The sequence below is a fragment of the Pan troglodytes genome, chromosome 16 (genome assembly GCF_028858775.2).
Source record: "Pan troglodytes isolate AG18354 chromosome 16, NHGRI_mPanTro3-v2.0_pri, whole genome shotgun sequence".
Taxonomy (NCBI): Eukaryota; Metazoa; Chordata; class Mammalia; order Primates; family Hominidae; genus Pan; species Pan troglodytes.
The window spans coordinates 88,133,233-88,151,001 of NC_072414.2; the positions used below are offsets into that span (position 1 = coordinate 88,133,233).

General features: G+C 50.8%; 2 protein-coding genes across 23 annotated transcripts in view; one reads left to right on the forward strand and one right to left on the reverse strand.

Annotated features, from left to right (window-relative positions):
• The window catches only part of LOC104002446 (uncharacterized), a 246,214-nt gene extending 240,330 nt beyond the window's left edge, over window positions 1-5,884 (reverse strand). For 18 of the 19 annotated variants that reach the window (XM_063794371.1, XM_063794370.1, XM_063794373.1 and 15 more), the window contains exon 1: window positions 5,647-5,884. In XM_063794371.1, coding sequence (XP_063650441.1) covers window positions 5,647-5,859 — 213 coding nt within the window. In that variant the 5' untranslated portion in view covers window positions 5,860-5,884. Of the gene's footprint in view, window positions 1-45; window positions 4,042-5,646 lie in introns of those variants that run through there. The other variant, XR_010151527.1, reaches the window with a different exon arrangement.
• On the forward strand, window positions 4,170-17,165 carry NR2F2 (nuclear receptor subfamily 2 group F member 2). Of its 4 annotated transcripts, none has more exons than XM_016927480.3 (3): window positions 4,170-5,043; window positions 12,777-13,304; window positions 16,045-17,165. In XM_016927480.3, exons 1-3 carry the CDS (start codon window positions 5,001-5,003, stop codon window positions 16,317-16,319), a joined length of 846 nt encoding a protein of 281 aa, XP_016782969.1. In that variant the 5' UTR covers window positions 4,170-5,000; the 3' UTR covers window positions 16,320-17,165. The 4 variants fall into 4 exon arrangements, with proteins under 4 accessions (XP_016782969.1, XP_001135545.1, XP_001135366.1 ...); XM_001135545.7 differs by lacking the exon at window positions 4,170-5,043 and adding an exon at window positions 10,038-11,252; XM_001135366.7 differs by lacking the exon at window positions 4,170-5,043 and adding an exon at window positions 11,199-11,326.
• Window positions 17,166-17,769: the final 604 nt, after the last annotated feature.

Consider the following 17,769-nt stretch of genomic DNA (forward strand, 5'->3'; position numbering starts at 1 on the left):
CGGGAAAAGGAAGAAGAAACGAAAGAGATTCTCCCCTTTTCTTACCTTTTGCCCCTCCTTTCCCCTCCCGAAATTTGCGCCTACTTGATTATTTGCAGCTGTTTCGAACCTCAAGGTTTGTTCACAGTAGCGAGAGAGACTTGCGCTTGGAGAAGTGAAAAGCCATTTTCGCGCCAGGACTTCGCTGCTTGAGTTTGGGGGTTTTGCTCTCCCTCCCAGCAAACTCCCCTCAAAGCCTTGCTAACTTCGTCAAGCCCTGCCAGCCTTTACTCCTTGGCCACTTGGGTTCGCAGTACCCAGCCAAGGGCCCCGGGCGGGTTTCCATCGCTGGGGGTGGCCTGATACCCCCAAAGCTGAGTTCCCGCCTAGGAGAGGACGCAGACGTCCTGGGGCTTCCTCGGTGTCTGTCACCCAGCCCCCTGCCTTCCTCCTCGGCCTCAGATGTCGTCCCACCTGCCCACGAGCAGGGAACCTGGAATCCACTCTCCCGGCAGTCCCCAGCGGGTTCTGCCACCCGGCGGCCGCCCCTGACACCGAGTGGGTGGGAGGAAGGGGCAGCTGGCGGGGATGGGCCATTGAGACCTCTTGAAAAATATTAAAAGACAGGATGGGTAGAGATTTCTCCGGGAGAAAGTTCGAGGGTGCATCGGGTCGCGGCTGGGAGGAGTACCCGAAATGCCAGCAGGAGAAATGCAACCCGTTTAGGCCACACCTTTAATCCCCGAGGCTGTCTGGAGAGACTGCGTGTGGGGGACTTGCCGGCGTTCCCACACCGCCGTGCAATCCACTCCCGCGGCTGCCTGGCCTCTGCCACTCGCGGCGTGAAGCCAGTGGCTCTCAAGCCCTCGGCCCCGCGGCGGCCCGCGCAGCCTTCACCCGGCGCCGGCACCACGAAGCCTGGCCGCAGTGGACTCCCTGCAGCTCGCTGCGCCCTCGCGTCTCCCGTCGAGGAGGGAGGGACGGAGGCCTGAGCCGGGGAGCTCCCTGGCGGTGGTCGGGCCGCCCCCCTTGAGGCCTGCTCCCCCCTCTCGGCCTCGCCAAATCCCTGAAAGCCCAGTCCCCCTTCGTCACCCGGGGGGCTTCTAATCACTCGGTATCGATTTCCCTAACTCTTTTCATCCTGTTGAAGACACATCTTAAAACACTCCAGCCCGGAGTGTGCTCTGGGCTTTATCCACACTAATAAAATGATTTACCCTTCTCTCCGCGCTCTCCTCACAGAGGAAAATCGTTCGAGCCCCGGCTATTTGTGTGTGATCAGTAAATATTTAGTGCGGTGACATCCTTAGCTGGGCTTCGGATCGATTCGGGGCCCACCGGGAGGTGCGCACGGTCCGGGCGGGGCCGCGCCGAGCTCGCCGAGGGGGCTCCTCCCGCCCTCGCCGCCGGCCGCTGATTTACGGCCCCTGCAACCAGCTAAGGGGGGCGAAAGCGCGCCTGGAAAATTGGCTTTTCAACCTTTTACTTTTGACATTCAGCCACTTCCCCAGGCTCTAATTCTCGCCCCCACTCCTCCCTCCCGCCCTGCTAAGGGTTGCCCTGTGCGCCCTGCGAGCCCTTCCAGCAGCAACGCGCGGCGCTCGCGCCCCCTCGGCCCGGGGACCACCTATCACAGCCCTGAGCCGCGACGCGGGGAGGCCCCGGCCCCTGCTATGGGGGTCGCCTCCTTCGAGGAGAGATGCTCTCCGCCCGCCCACACCTCTGAGGGAGGAGAGGGGGTGGAGAAGCCCAGAGCTGCATCAGCTGGACGACGAGCCGCTCTCCCTGCTACCCTTTCTCCGACCCGTCGGCCTTTCTCCTACTCTGGAGACTGATCCTCGACGTCCATCGGGCCGGATGGCGTCGGGTGGAAGCGTTACTTTCCTCGCAGAAAAACTCCTCCTCTTTCCTAAGATCAGAAAAAGCGCTTAGCTTGGAAGTGTTAGGTGGAGGCCTCCTGCCCTGATAGTGGCTGTGAGAGGGCTGCGGCCGTGACACCGTCTGTGTCCCCTGGCCCTCCTGGCCTTCCCCGGGCGCAGACGATTTCATTATTGCAGGGCCGCACCCGGGACCTGGGACATCGGGCAGTAGGCTCGACCTGGAGTAGGGCACTGCGGGGTCCCGCTGCGTCCTACGGGAGCGCTACCTCGGTCTGCTACGTTGCCCGAGTAAGATGTGAGGAATCCCGACCCTCGGACTCCACTACTCTTGGGCCGGGGCTTCGGGCCTGAAAGTCTCGGGCAATGTCGCCCACCTGTTAGCGAGCTTGTTCCCCTCTCACCTGGGGCCCGGGCCTTTGCAATTCCCCTGGGGCCCAAGAAGGAAGGGGCATGACCTTGCTGGGTCTAGGCACCTCTCCAAAATGCTAGCGCCCTCTCCTTTGTCCTACACGTGATTTTCTAAACAACCTTATCTGCAGACTATATCTTTATACTAATGCATACTTAATTGGTCCGTCTTGACTGTCCATATAAAACAATTTAATTAGGGTGCTTTCTTGCTTTGGAGAGCAAAGAAAAAAAAAAAAAAACCCTGCCCAGTGCTTATTGTATTTAGCACCAATACAGGCAGAAAATGTAGCACAAGTTTTTGGTTGAAAGAGCACCTCTGTGCCCATTGAAGGGCGTTGATCCGAAAAGACAGAAAGGACAAGTAAAATCGATTTGAAGCGACCCTCTCTGTCCCTTTCACACCATTCAGAAACTCCATTCCTTCTAAGACAAAGACCAGCGCCTTGGGAATTCTCAGGGAAAAAGAGGACTCTAGTCCCACAAGCCTAGGGCACTTTTTAAAAAAAAAATCCTCAATATTTCACTTAAAACCCACACTTGATGCTGTGCCCCCCAAGTATGGGTTCCACAGATGCCCCCTCCAAAGTGCCAAGCTGCAAGGCTGACAAACCCCCTCTCCCCTGCCTGTTTGGCCTTGTAGCCAGGCCAGGACAGCCGTTTAGGGTTAGTGCAGCCCTCACCTTTGACCTCCTAGATCCGAGTGGCTGCCAGCACTACAACTTTGGCCAAAGTTAAAAGAAAACCACAACAAAAAATTTTTTCTGCTCCCAAACCCAGGGAAACCAGTTCTGGTTCAGCCGCCTGAGCCACCTTACCCAATAGCAACCTCCATCCCTAACTTTTTTTTCTTCTTCTTTTGCAATGAACTGCCTGAGCCATCTCTGAAGGAGGGAATTGAAGTTGTCAGGGCTCCACGGCTGGGTTGTGGGGGGGGCGGGGGGGTGAGTGTCTTGGTCTAACTGGTCCTCCATTAGGAACCCCCGAATGCCAGGTTATCCCACTGGTGCCCGAGCTGGGGAAGGCAGTCATCGATCAGAACTGGCAGGAAAGGGAGAAGGGAGAGGAATGAGATGGGCAGGGAGGGGAGAGAAAAGGCCAGGCTGTGATCATCTTCACCTGCCCTGAGTCCAGCCTTCCTGTTCAACTATTCCTCGACCTTCTGCTGGGGATGAAGGGGGCGGGGGCGAAAGGGAGGGGGCACCCCCGAGTTACACAAGTGGCCTCCTTCTACTAAGAGAATGAGTTCACCTCCTCCCCAGAGGAGCCTCACCATCCATCCACTCAGTATAACTGATGAGACAAACCGCAAGGAAAAACTTCTGTAGCCCATATTTATGGTATTAATGAATAGTTAAAAAAGATTTACACTTCTTATGATCAATATTCTGAGTTATTTTGCTCAAAGTATATAATTACAGTGTCTTCAGAGTTTTCATCATTGTTTGAGGTGGCAAAACCATTTGTAATTTTCATTAGCCAGTAAACATGTAATTAACATTCAGCACTGTGTTTAACTTAATTCCTGTTTAAGACAAGGACAAGAAGCAGCCGAAGAGCGTTAGTTCCATTTGTCAAGTCTGACATACATCTTACCATAACAGTTTCCTAAAATAAAAGATCCGTGTTTCCCCATTATTCTTCTCTTAAAACAAAACAAAACAAAAATCCATTAGTTAAGACTGTATGAAACTGTGAGAGGCAGCATAGTTTATATTCAATTTTCACTAGTTACCGTATTCCTGCTTCCTTTATTCGTTTTGGGGAGTAGAGAAAGGGAGGGGGTGAATGAAGCATTCATTATCTGAAGGCATGGAATGGGGAACCCCTCCCCCCAAAAGAAATAGATTTCCTCCTCAGGAAAGTTCTAGAATAAGGACCGGAAAGGGGGGAGGCAGAAATCCACAGGGGAGAGGGGGAAAAAATCACTTGGGGAGACTTGAGTTAAAAGTAGAAAATGAGGATTCCAAAGGATTCCTAGGAAAAATGTTGCCCTCTTGTCTCAAGTTCTATCTTTGATCCAGGACGAGGGAAGCCTGTCTGCCAGTCTGCGAGGCTGATGCTTTTTCCCCCTCCTCTTCCACCTCTGTTTTTTCCCAACTTGCTTTAGGATTAGCCTCCATCTCTCTCGACCCCAAACAGTGGAATTTGGCTGTGCCTTGGGTCGTCTTGCTTTGCAATATCGCCTATAGTTGTTGGCGGTTTTCTGCTGAGGCTGAGCCGTTTGCTCCAGCCTCCGACTAAACTCATTAAGTTGGGAGATTTTTTTCAATTGGACGGGTGTTTTTAAAGTCTCGTCTTTCCAGCCCCAAACAAGGTGTAACAACGCACTCTTCCTTCTAAGGAATGAGATGAGAGACAAGGATCACTCCAGACATCTCCTACCTACGGTTTGGGGTTTTTTTTCTTAAAGGCGAGGCTTGCATTCCTCAGCAGCTATGTACAAAGCTCCCTGAAACCTTGTCTCTCTAAAGTTAGTGTGCAGGGTTTTCCAAGGCTGAGAGAGCCTAATACATGGGGAAGCACTTCCTTGAGGTGGAAGATCTCTCCCTTCACCTTTCCTCTTTTTCCCTGCAGGCTAGTGCCTACTTTTTATCAGTTTGCACAATCGCTTAGATAAACACCGAGGAGGAGATTCTCTTTAATTATCAAAGACACATCTTTTCAGGGGGCCAACAAAGCATTTATTTCACCCGCCAAACTAAAGGAGAGTTATTCCAGTTTAGGAGGAAGATGCAAGCGGTTTGGGACCTTGAACAAGGCAAATATGGTTTTGGTATGTTTACTTACAGTATTTTTTCTCTCTCTCTTTCCTTTCTCACTTTTCTGCTTGTGCTGTGTGGGGTTGGGGATGACTTGGGGCTTTTCAAAATATCGGTTTGCTAACGTGTATGAAATGCCGAGGACTGTGGTTTAAGGGGTTTGGGGAAGGGGGGAACAGAGTCAATTCAATGCATTGCCATATTTTATTACATGTGTGTGGTAGGAGAGATGGTGGAGGGGGAGAGGGGGAAAATACAATTGCAAAGCTGCCAAAATATGATTAAACCGAAGCGTTAAGACTGCGGAGCCTCCTATCTCCTCGTCCTGTCTCCTCAAACTCATTTCCTTCCACGGAACAAACTAAAAACCAGTCCTATAAGCGTGGTTTTGCAAGCAGCAGATGACTCGGTTTTCTAGCAAAGGAGCTGCTAGGCTCGCACTAAGTATCAGAATTTACTGTTCGCTTTGCCTCTGCGCTTCATTTTGCAACCTTGTGCAACTGACAGCCAGGCAGGCAGGGAGGGAGAAAAGCCTAGCCCGGCGCCCTCGGCCACGGTTCGGGTAGGCGAGCGCTCGGTTAAGCTAGGAGGAGAATCGCGACGAGAAGGGTACTCACCATCGGGCGGGGTGGTGGAGCTGGCGTGCGGATTTCAGGCAAACGTTTACCTTTTTGCTGTCTATTGCAACCGCGCCGGGCTGACTTAAGAAGCAATTCTGCGCTCTGTCCAGAACATTCAAGGAGCGGTTCCTCATTTTTAAAAAGCCAGCGAGAGAGACGACAGAGACAGAGAGAAAGAAAAAGAGAGGAGGGGGTGAGGGGGACGCACATAAACCCAGTTCAAAAAAAAAAAAAAAAAAAATCACCTCTTCGCCAGTGACTCGGGAAACGCAGAGGTGGCGAGATCCGAGTACGGTCCAACCAAGCCAGAGCCAATTAATTTTAAATCCTGAAGAATTATTCAGATTAAAATGTACAGAAGTTTCGTTCTCCTATGCCTACGTGAGTCCAAAGTCGTTTCCCTTTAAGAGCTCCTTTTCTTTTAAAGTTGAATTTTAGGCAGCGAGGACTCTTACACTAGGGGGCAGACAGATACTGTACTTGCTCTAATCTTAAGCAATTTTTTCCCTCCCAGCATATGCTCTGATTTCGCACTGTAAATTTTTCAGAGGACCTAACTCTGACAGCCCCTGGTGATTTTCAAAGTACCACAAGCCAGTGGTTAAAAATTGCATTGACTTGGAAGTTCAGAGGGACACAATGGAAGCCCCTTTCCCTATTCATGGAGCTCCAGTGTGGTGGAAGAGAAAAACACACACGGACTGGATTGAGGGAAAGGAGGAATTCAATGAATCCTGGAGGACGGAACTGGTTTCTACTGAGTTCAGAGTTAAACTCGGCATTTGCTGGGGTCTGTATTCATATTGTGATTCTATCTGTAAAGAAATACAGCCCATCAGGCCACTTTCTGCAAGAAAATTATATTCCTGGGTGTTGAGTTTCTTTCTTTTCTTTTTTAGATTAGGGCAAATGTTGTCCCAACTTTCTCTAGGCAAATTAAAGCTTGCCATTCTTCTCATTAAAATAAATTTACATCTGCAAAAAAAGACTGAGTTGGATTTTTAAAAAACAACAATAATATATTGATTTTATCTTCTCAGAGCTTTTTAACCTTAGACGCACAGCAAGTGAGCATCTCTGGAGAAGACATTTTAAAATATTTTTGCCCTTTTTTCTTCTCAGTCTGTAGTCTTGTCTCTTCTTCTATGCATTAAAATTAAGTATAATTCATACGGTGATTTTTTTCTCCCTTGTAACAGCATTTCATAACTGAATGAGTCCTAAAATACAGAGTGAAACACCCCTGACTTTATGGCAGCCCTGTGATCATTTGCCTAGCAGGCTCCAATTTGTTAAGATATGGTTGGGAAATTCTTCCATTTCAATCTAAGGCCATCACAGCATACTTCAAATTCCAAAAATCTCTAAGTGGACTGGGGAAGCTCTTCCTCCTCGATATTGTTCCTTCCCATGTTTGTAAAAGGTAATCTGCTATGGAAGTCTCATTCAGGAGGTGAGATTAAGATTTCCCTATAATCAATTATTTTCATCCTCTATTGAGATGGGAATGCCCATTAGATTTCCTATCTCAACCCCAGTCTCACCACATCTCAGCTGAGCTTGTCCCGAATCTACTGACATTTGTAACATTAGCAATTCCTGAATCATAGAGGTTGGAAGGGAAAACAACAACAACTACCAAAAACCTTCTCCTCTGTAATTTCTTTTCCATCCTTCTTATCCTCTTTAGGAGAAAGTTATATTGTGTCTCTAATTAACCTGAAATTCTCAGCTTGGCTTCATTCTGTGGCAATCTTATTACACACCAGGTTTATGATAGTTCAGTGTCCACTATAGGTTTGCTGGGCTTTTTTTTTTTTTTTTTTTTAACAACTTTCAAATAAACCGAGAACCTGCAGCTTTAGTGAAATACGTGATTTCATCAGAGAAAGAGTGAGGGCTGAGGTTTCAGGAATGAAGCTTAAAGAAGATTTTTCCTTTCCTAAAAACCAGCCCCTATCTGCCCCGATCTTTAGTCCTTACCTCATATTCTGCCTACGTGTGTAAAGAGAATTGAATGTAAAATGTGATTTATGCATGTCAATTATATGTATGGTTTATTTTAAAAATATCTTTATCCTGTCAATTTTTTTTTCAGCTACCAAGGATGTTTTCTGTGGTCATCAATTTACTCTTCATATGTGTTCATTTCTTTCCTGGAGCTCAGCGTCTTTTGTGTAAAATATTTTAATTGTTCACAAACCTGGTTGGTTTACCGGCATGAGGTTTTTTCTTGGTGCAAAGTGTGTACAAAGGAGACACAATTTTCTTGTATAAATGTGGAATAATGATAATTCACTAACTGGTCATAAACAACAAGTTTACTGCGTTGGAATATAGTGTGTTCTGAGAGCAATTCTACATGTTTGATGTTTAAAACCAGACACCCTGGAATTCAAAGACACAACTGTCTCAATTATTTTAGCACATGGAGCAGAATGGCAATAGGCTATGAAGTTGTTCTTTTTGCAGTGACTTCTTGAGGTAGAATATGGCTTGGGTTTGGTTCTTGTGACCTGTACTAGTATTATTTCCCATTTGGGGCAGAATCTCTGGGTGCGTTTTAATGACTATATGAATGCTTAAAAGGAACTTGAGGAACAATGAAGTCCGTACTCAACTATTCTATGACCTAGAAGCATAGTCGGTGAAGTCTTTGTCTGTGTACATTGACAAATGTGCATCTGATACATGTGCGCTTACATGTGTGTACAGAGGGTGTGCACAGGGGAGGCTGGGCGGCTGCCTCCTCCTGTCCATCAGTGGGCAGAGGTCTTTCCCCTCTCACCATGACTGGGTGTGTGGCAGGATGTTGGCTGGAGAGTTAGCTAAAACCAGCGAGAGAGGGTAAAGTTGAGGAAAATTGATTCTAATTGCATCATGACAATCAGATGAAGTCTATTTCTGCTTCTCAGCATCCGAGATGCTTTATTTGGGCAATTAAAATGTCAGGCCACATACCTGTGAAATGTTAACCCTACAAGGAATAAACAGAAACAGAACGGCCTTTATCCTCTGAAAAGAATATATATCATATATATATATATGTCACCAAACCGAACAAGTGATCAGAGTTAATTAAGAGAAGGGTTTGCCATCACCCAGATTTGGCCAACTCTTTCGTTTGGAAAATGCCTACAAGCTCAGTTCGTGGCACCTTCCCACCCTCACTCCCTACCCCTCTGCAAAGAAACCAGGGAACTTTTCTTTGGCATTGTGGGTACTAAGATGCGCCAGGAGTCCCGGGTGGTGCGCGAGCGGCGGATTTCGTGACATCGCCAAGTTGCGAGAGGCAAACTCCCCGATTCCATCCAAAGCCTCTCGCGGAGCCTTTAAGAGACGTTGTGTGTGCGCGCTGCGCTAGTCTCCCCGCCGGGGCGGAAACCTCGGGTGCGGGATGTGGGGAGAGCAGAGGCAGCGCTCGCAGGGCCAGCACGGACCCATCCCCCTCTCGGCGGCGGCGGCGGCGGCGGCGGCGCGGCCACTCCGTCCCCGCCCCCCCAACCCCCGGTCCCCCGCGTGCCCCGCGCCGCGCCGGCGACGCCGCTCGCGCTAGGACCGGGCTGCGCCCGCGGCCGCCATGGCGGGGCCGCCGCAGTCCGGCCAATGACGGCGAGGGGGCGGCGCGCGCGCGCCTGGCCAGGCCAACCCCGGCTGCTGCCTTATAAGGCGCGCCGTCGCCATGGCAACGTGCGCTAAGTTGCAGCAGTCGTGTCAAAGTTCACTATATAGAGAGCTCAGTGAGCTGATCGCGGAGAAGCCACTTCTGCCAGCCCCGGCGCCTATAAATCGCATTCCCTCCCGCGCCCCCCTTTTTAGCATATTTGATCACTTTGATTCTCTGTTCTTTTCTCTCCGCGGTGTGTGTGTGCGTGCGCGCGTGTGTGTTTTCTTCTCCTCCTCCTCCTCTCCCCGAGTTGCCTCCTTTCTCCGGGTGCCGTGCTGCCTTTTTTCCCCTCTTTCATTCTTTCTCTCCGTCTTTTTCTCCCCCCTCTGCGCACGAAGGATGTGCTTCTAGGTGGTGATCTGCCCTCCTCTCTCTCTTTTATCATTTCTCCCCCGCCGCCGGCGAGTTGACTCTTTCCCTATGTGTGTGAGGCGGCGGCGGCAGCAGCAGCAGCAGCGGCTCCGGCGGCGGCAGCAGCGGCAGCAGCGACTTCAGCGGCGGCGGCGGCGCTAGACGCGGCGGCTCCGGGCCCGACCCGGCGGCTTCGGCGGCGGCAGCGGCGGCCCGGGCGGCCCGCAGGGAACGGCGAGCGGCCTCCACCCAGCGACTGCGGGCGGCGGCGGCCGGAGAGAGCGAGGCGCGCGCCGGACGCCCGGGGCAGGCGGCGGCGGCGGCGGCCCAGCGCCAGGACGACGCCGCGCAGCGCCCGACGCGGACCACTTTCATGCTGATTCCCCCGGACCCGGGCAGCGCTCCGGCCACTCCGCGGGCCGCCGGCCTCCGCCCCGGCCTGCCTGGCTCCCTGGGCGCGCCCGCACCCGGCGTCTCCGATCTCCTAGTCCTCCTGATTTCGATGGCTTTCCTGAATGGCTGACTGTGGGCTGCCCTGGACTTGGCCCCCGGACAGTCGCCTCTCCTCCTCCTCTACCTCCTCCTTCACCACCACCTCCTCTTCCTCCTCCTCCTCCTCTTCCTCCTCCTCCTCCGCCAACTCCTCGGCTGCACACCAGCTCTAAGAGCGAGAGAGTGAACGAGAGAGGGAGGGAGAGAGTGAGAGCGAGCGAGATCTTTGGAGAGATTTTTTTTTTTTTGCCTCCTACTTCTGTCTTGAAGCCAGACAATCGACTTCAGCTCTCCCTCCCCTCCCTCTTTCTCCACGTTCTGCTCCCACTCGCTCTCCTGTCCCCTTCCCCTCCCCTCCCGGCGGAAAGCCCCCCGAAACCAACAAAGCTGAGCCGAGAGAAACAAACAAAACAAACACACCGGGCCAGACAAGCAATCGACAAAACTTTGCAAAAGCAAAAACAAAAAAGGAAAAACTAACCAACCTCAACCAACCAGCCCCCGAGCCACCCGGGGCGCCCTCCCGCGCCCTCTTGCACCCTCGCACACACAAAAGGCGGCGCGCCGGAGCCCGAGACCCGGGGAGCCGCCGCCGCCCCGCCGCCGCCCGCAGCCAGGGGAGCAGGAAGTCCGGACGCAGCCCCCATAGATATGGCAATGGTAGTCAGCACGTGGCGCGACCCCCAGGACGAGGTGCCCGGCTCACAGGGCAGCCAGGCCTCGCAGGCGCCGCCCGTGCCCGGCCCGCCGCCCGGCGCCCCGCACACGCCACAGACGCCCGGCCAAGGGGGCCCAGCCAGCACGCCAGCCCAGACGGCGGCCGGTGGCCAGGGCGGCCCTGGCGGCCCGGGTAGCGACAAGCAGCAGCAGCAGCAACACATCGAGTGCGTGGTGTGCGGAGACAAGTCGAGCGGCAAGCACTACGGCCAGTTCACGTGCGAGGGCTGCAAGAGCTTCTTCAAGCGCAGCGTGCGGAGGAACCTGAGCTACACGTGCCGCGCCAACCGGAACTGTCCCATCGACCAGCACCATCGCAACCAGTGCCAGTACTGCCGCCTCAAAAAGTGCCTCAAAGTGGGCATGAGACGGGAAGGTATCGGCCTCTCATTTCTCCTTCCCTCGTCCTGGGTCCCGGGGTCCTGGGTACGTTTGGCTAGCCTGCTCTGGGTAAGGACAAGAAGCCCCAAGCTCTTCTCTTCGTATTGCAGCGGAAAAGGGTTTTATACTAGAAGCGAGTTCTGCATTGGAACCCAGACCCCAAATCCGCATGCTTTGGCCGACTGATTTCCTTCTTTACTCTCTCTTTGGGCTGTTTCCATTTCCTTTGCATTGATTGTGAGTTCACTGGAGTCTGCCTTTCTGCAAGGGATGGGGTGTTTGTTGTTGTTGTTATTTTAAAGCCTAGTTTACTTCTCTCTCTCTGTCCTTGTTTTTCCTGCATGTTCAACATGTCCCTCCCCCTCACCCCTTTCCCCAGCCCCCACCCTCTCAAAAAAAAAAAAAAACCTGAGATTGTACTTTTGTACAGGAGGTTCAAATTACAAATGGCAATTTTATGCACTTCGCCGTATTAACGCTGCCGCCCGGGCAGCGCTCATGTGACCCTCCGTGGATTAACATTCTGCTAAAAAAAAAATACCTCTGCTTTCTTTTTTCCTTTCACTTTTGAAACGAAGAGAGCGCGATAGGAAGTAGGAAAGGGTGGGCGAGGGGCCCTGGGCGGCTGCTTTCGCTCTGCGCGAGTTGGGTCTTTGTGATATAAAATTCGCCGAGCGCCGCGAGCCGTGCTTTGCCAATGGCGCGCTCGGCGCGGGGCGCGGGCTCCGGGTTGGGGCGAGCCAACGCCGGGGTTTCTTTGTGTTTCTGCGAGAGCGACTCTCCCGGTCCGGAGTCAGATAACAGCCTGGGCCCGAGCCTCGCCGGCTTTCCCCGGCCCTTACAGGCCCTGCCCAGGCTCCGCTAGTGCCGGCCGCCTGCTCCCTGCCTCTCCCGGCTTCCTCTCTCTTTAGCCGGCCTCTCTCTCTCCGCCCTCTCCCTCCGTCTCTTTCTCCGAGCTCACTGATTAGACAGACGCCAGACCTCCGCTCTCTGCTTGTCTCTCACTGGGGGGTTCCCCGCCGGGCTGGGGCTGGGGCTTCGGGGTTTGTGGGAGAGTCGTTCCGGAGTGGCCACAGGCCGTCTGGGGTGGACCCTCGTGCCTTTTGCAAAAGCGCCTCACCCTCCCCCCAGACTCGCCCCTCCCGCTCCCTCTCCTCCAATCAATAAGAAATATCAGCTGTTTAGCAGTAAAGAAGAAAGATGCCCTCAGAATGCTACATCCCGCCCACAGCGCCGGGGACCCCGAGGCAAGGTGGCCAATTCTGGGTCCTCGGCGGACCAGCCCCGAGCGGGCCTCGGAGGCAAGTGTGCCCCTCTGGCCCTCAGAGCTCGCCTGGGTGGTGGTTTGAAAGGAATGGTGCCAAGAGCCTGGCGACTCCAGCTCTGTGGCAGGCCTGCCTGGTTCTTGCGCTGCTCAGGGCCTGGGTCAGGTGGGGGTCGGGCTGGGGCAGACCCCGCCGGGGAACCTGGGGACTGAGGCTGGTCATTAACTGTGGAGTGTCTCCTTTCCTCCCCGCAGCGGTGCAGAGGGGCAGGATGCCGCCGACCCAGCCGACCCACGGGCAGTTCGCGCTGACCAACGGGGATCCCCTCAACTGCCACTCGTACCTGTCCGGATATATTTCCCTGCTGTTGCGCGCGGAGCCCTATCCCACGTCGCGCTTCGGCAGCCAATGCATGCAGCCCAACAACATCATGGGTATCGAGAACATTTGCGAACTGGCCGCGAGGATGCTCTTCAGCGCCGTCGAGTGGGCCCGGAACATCCCCTTCTTCCCCGACCTGCAGATCACGGACCAGGTGGCCCTGCTTCGCCTCACCTGGAGCGAGCTGTTTGTGTTGAATGCGGCGCAGTGCTCCATGCCCCTCCACGTCGCCCCGCTCCTGGCCGCCGCCGGCCTGCATGCTTCGCCCATGTCCGCCGACCGGGTGGTCGCCTTTATGGACCACATACGGATCTTCCAAGAGCAAGTGGAGAAGCTCAAGGCGCTGCACGTTGACTCAGCCGAGTACAGCTGCCTCAAGGCCATAGTCCTGTTCACCTCAGGTAGGAAGGAGCCCTGTCTTCTCGTGCCCACGGGCTCCTAGCCCAGAGCTGGGGCCCAGAGAACTTGGGAGTCCCCAGGGCAAACCCAGTCTGCTCCTTGAAAGGCCAAACTGTTGAGTGCAACTTAAAGTGGGAACTTTTTATAGCTGCTGGGCACTACCAGGCCTGTTCTGGGGAGAGGAGAGGAAGGCTGGACTGCAGGAAGGATGCTTCAGATAGATTCCCCACATGGGCCATAGGGCAGCCTCTGCTGCCTGTTTCCCCCACCTGCAGTATCCAGATTGGGATGCCCTCTCCTGCTCCCTTTCCTGAGCCCAGGCCCCCCCCGGGCCTGCTGGGCCCCAGGGAATCTCCTCAAGCCCTCGGTTTTCTCTAGCGCCCTGGCTGGGCCTCCAGGAGATGCCCTGGGCAGTGGAGCAGCCCTGACATTGTCTCTGCAGGGAAAAGTTTGCCTGCTAACTCAGTAGGAGTTGGAGCTCCAGGCAAATCCAACCTGAGGGCAGCAATTTTCAAAATCATATTCTTATTGGAATAATGCAGACTGCCAGGAGAGGCGAAAAGATGTGTCAGGATGGGGCAACAGGAGGAAAGGGACCATCATAACTCTTCAGAATGTCTGCAGGAGGTTGAAGACTCTGGCCTCTTGCTTCCCCTGCCCAAGCAAACACTTAAGGCAATTTTCAAACAACCCAAAGTGTATGCCAACTTGGGCTGGATATGGATGTTGCTAGAGATATAAAACCATCATTGACTGCATTATGCAATCTAATTAGTTTGCATGTAGTTTAACCTGTGTGAGTAATAGAGCTGATACTAATTAACTTGAGGCAAAATGATTTTTGAAAGTGTCTGGCTTTCCATTTTGGGCCACACCTGAGCTTTTTGGCTGCCTCCAGGCTGAGTTCAGCATAGCCCAGGTGGATGGAAATCACCAACCCCCTTTCACATTCTTGTACTAAGTTGTCAGCTGATCCTTTTGTCATGGCTGAGAGGGGAAAGGGGTTCCCGATTAAGAATAACAAACATTTGGACGTTAGCAGGGCTTGGAACCTAGTCACCCACTACAATTTTTTAAGCTTGTTAACAGGAAACGAGGAGAGATGTGTAGTTTATGTGGCAAACATAAAGGAGGTCCACAATCTCTTCCTTATTGTTCGAAAGAAGTCTGGGGAACTAAGTCATTAGCTGAACAGCTTGCAGCTTCTTAGTCCTCAAACTGCTGTCTTGTACACTGCTGCTTTCCACATAAAACCTCCCAGCACAGGCACCCTAAATTCTGCCTTTGGAAGTCCTTAGGTAATCAATTAAAGGCCAGTGTCTGGGCGGGGAAGCCGTTTGCAGAGGTTTGGATAGGGATTATTTTTCTCGAGTGCCCCTCATACCTAGAACGTTTGCCTGCTGCAGATATACAGACAAGATATCTCCCTACCTCATAGCCACCTTCACCCCTGTCCCACAACCCAACACCCAGCCCACCTTCTTGGACGATGGAGGTAGTCGTTAATTTCTTGGTATCATTGCTAGCTCTTAGCCTTACCCTTGGTCTTTCAAGGGAAAAAAAATGCCTGATACTGTCGTTAACAGTTTAATTTATGACTGTTTGCAAAATGTGGAGGCCTGTGTGGAGAATGCAAATCGCCTCACAAAGAGATAAAGGTTCCTGTTATCTGATTCAGAGGGAGACACACAGTTCCGAGGATGCCGAGGGAAGGAGTCCTGTGGAAACAGATCTTTTAGTTCCTGTCCACAGACACCTCTACATTCTGTAGACATGCAGAGTCCTAGATATACATATGAGGAGGTTGCATGTGTGTTCTGGTTCTTGGGGTGGAGGTGGTGGTGGTGATTTTCGAATATCTGTTTTAATGACTCACAATATGCATATGTTAACCCCAGTCTTGTCTGGGGAGCCCTGAAAGGTCAGGTCACAACCTGAACCGCCTTTACCAAGAAGCTTCTCATTTCAAAGGCACTTATTGTATTTTCACGTATCAAAAAAGAAAAGTGTTTTCCTGAAGATAACAGGGAGGGGGGATGCTTCTCGGAGGGACCTGGGTTTTAAAAAATAAAGGGGGGTAGGAGAAAAAGGGAGAGAGAAGAAAAAGGGGGAAAAGAAACAGCTCAAATGAACAGAGAGATCACGGTTTGCATGGCTGCCCTTCAATAGGCTAAACTGACAAGATCAGTTTTAAAGGGCCACTTAAATCAGTTTCAAAGACTGGAGAAAAATGAGTCGCCCTCTTTGGGGGGAATCTGAGGCTGGATCGTGGACGCCATTACTCGGGACTGGGCCAGGTTGTCCACCCCCAACCCCCAACCCCTATATAATTATAAGCCAAACTATTATTTACAGAGGAGGAGGGGAGAGAGTGCTGGTAGTTTTGGTTTCTTCTGTTTACTGACTTGGGCCAGATAGACCCAATGCACTTTTGCTTGGGCCTCTCAATGACCCAGGCTAAGGACTCGGGCAGTGAAAGCCTGTAGCACACTGAGCTATGTTTTATTTTAAAGCAAACACTTCTTCAGGACCATCTCTTGCTCTTTCTTCCCCCACCCCGCCTCCCCCCCTTAAGTTTTCAGTACATAGACATTTGCTCCAACTCCGGTTGGGGCAGTTTGACAGAGCTCTGTGCACACACCTCATGTGACCCAATTCAAACCTCTTAATCTGATGACTGAATTCTTCTTCTTCTTCTTCTTCTTTTTCTTCTTCTTCTTCTGTTTTTAAACTTTCTTCCAGATGCCTGTGGTCTCTCTGATGTAGCCCATGTGGAAAGCTTGCAGGAAAAGTCTCAGTGTGCTTTGGAAGAATACGTTAGGAGCCAGTACCCCAACCAGCCGACGAGATTCGGAAAGCTTTTGCTTCGCCTCCCTTCCCTCCGCACCGTCTCCTCCTCAGTCATAGAGCAATTGTTTTTCGTCCGTTTGGTAGGTAAAACCCCCATCGAAACCCTCATCCGGGATATGTTACTGTCCGGCAGCAGTTTTAACTGGCCGTATATGGCAATTCAATAAATAAATAAAATAAGAAGGGGGAGTGAAACAGAGAAAGAAAAGGCAAAAGACTGGTTTGTTTGCTTAATTTCCTTCTGTTAAGAAAGGATATAAAAGGATGTTACAAGTTTGCTAAAAGAAGAGAGGGGAAGAATTTAATGGACTGTGAATTTCAAAAAAAAAAAAAGACTGTCAAATGAACTTTTACAGAATGCATTAAAAAAAAAAAACTCCTGTGTCGGTCAGAACAACTTGCTACTTATCATTTTTGTATAAAAAGGAAATTAGTCTTTTTCTTTTTTTGGTAAATTTTTGAAAAATATTGCTAAAAGTGCATTTAAGGAGATTGGGAGACAATTAGCAGAATGGAGAAAGTAAGTCTTTTTTTTTTTTTCCAAATTATTAATTGTCCTGTGTCTATGTACCTCTAGCTGTTCTTTTTTGTACTTTTCTGGTTCCAAACCAGTTTATTCTGTGGTTCTATAATAAGTTTTGATATAATCTTGGCTTCTTAAAAACTGTGTATCATTAAAATATATGTTCTGCAAGAATTAAAACTGAGTCCATGAAAATATCATAGGAAGACATAAAACTTTAAAAGGCAACTCAAAGATGATGGAAACGCACTTACAAGTGGTGACCAAAATTTTTAGGTGAAGTCGAGCACTCTAATTAGAGAACTGGAGGAACCACATATAACACTTAACTTCCCCTACCCTGCCCCTCCCCAAAAGACACCATGACAAACCTAGCTTTTAAAAAATATTTTAAGAAAGAGAATGAACTGTGGAATTTATTGGCAGCCAAGGAATGTGTCCAAGACACATGCTGAGGTTTTGAATAAAAAGTGAACTTTTGTAATTTGAATTGGGTCCCGCTTAGTTCTTGAATTGTTATGAAAATCCTATATCTGTTTGTATATTTGCAAACCCTTTGTATTATAATTGTTGATATTTTCCCTTTTTAAAAAATACCATTGAAATCAGCATGACAAAAATAACACTGTTGGCACTTATAGGTAACGTGATTGATTCAGTATCTTAGAGTTTACAGTTTGTGTTTTAAAAAAACTGAAGGTTTTTTTTTTTAAGTGCAACATTTCTGTATACTGTAAAAGTTATAATAACTGAACTGTTTGGTCGAGTCTTTGTGTGTTATATTCCAAGGAAAATTGAAAGTATTCAGAAATTAAAATATTATTTGATATCTGAAACCTGGCTGTCCCCACTCACTGTCTTTACATCTAGAAGAGCCCCTGTGAGCTCTTGCTTAGCTGGCCGGGCGGGGGGTGGTGGGGGGGGCATTTGTTTACTCCCCTCAGTCAGTTTGTTCAAAGGTGGACTACTGTATTTGCCTGTTTAATTTGGGTGTGTGTGTGTTGGGGGGGGAGCTGAAGTTAATGGTTTATCTATGGTTTAGGAAGTGCCATACTGATATAGTAAACCACCCCCATTCACCTAATCCTCCTTTT

Coding starts and splice junctions, on each gene's coding strand:
- NR2F2 (XM_001135545.7), top strand. CDS start 10,811: ATGGCAATGGTAGTCAGCACGTGGCGCGACCCCCAGGACGAGGTGCCC. Junction 11,253..12,776: donor AGTGGGCATGAGACGGGAAG/GTATCGGCCTCT, acceptor TCCTCCCCGCAG/CGGTGCAGAGGGGCAGGATG. Junction 13,305..16,044: donor CATAGTCCTGTTCACCTCAG/GTAGGAAGGAGC, acceptor ACTTTCTTCCAG/ATGCCTGTGGTCTCTCTGAT.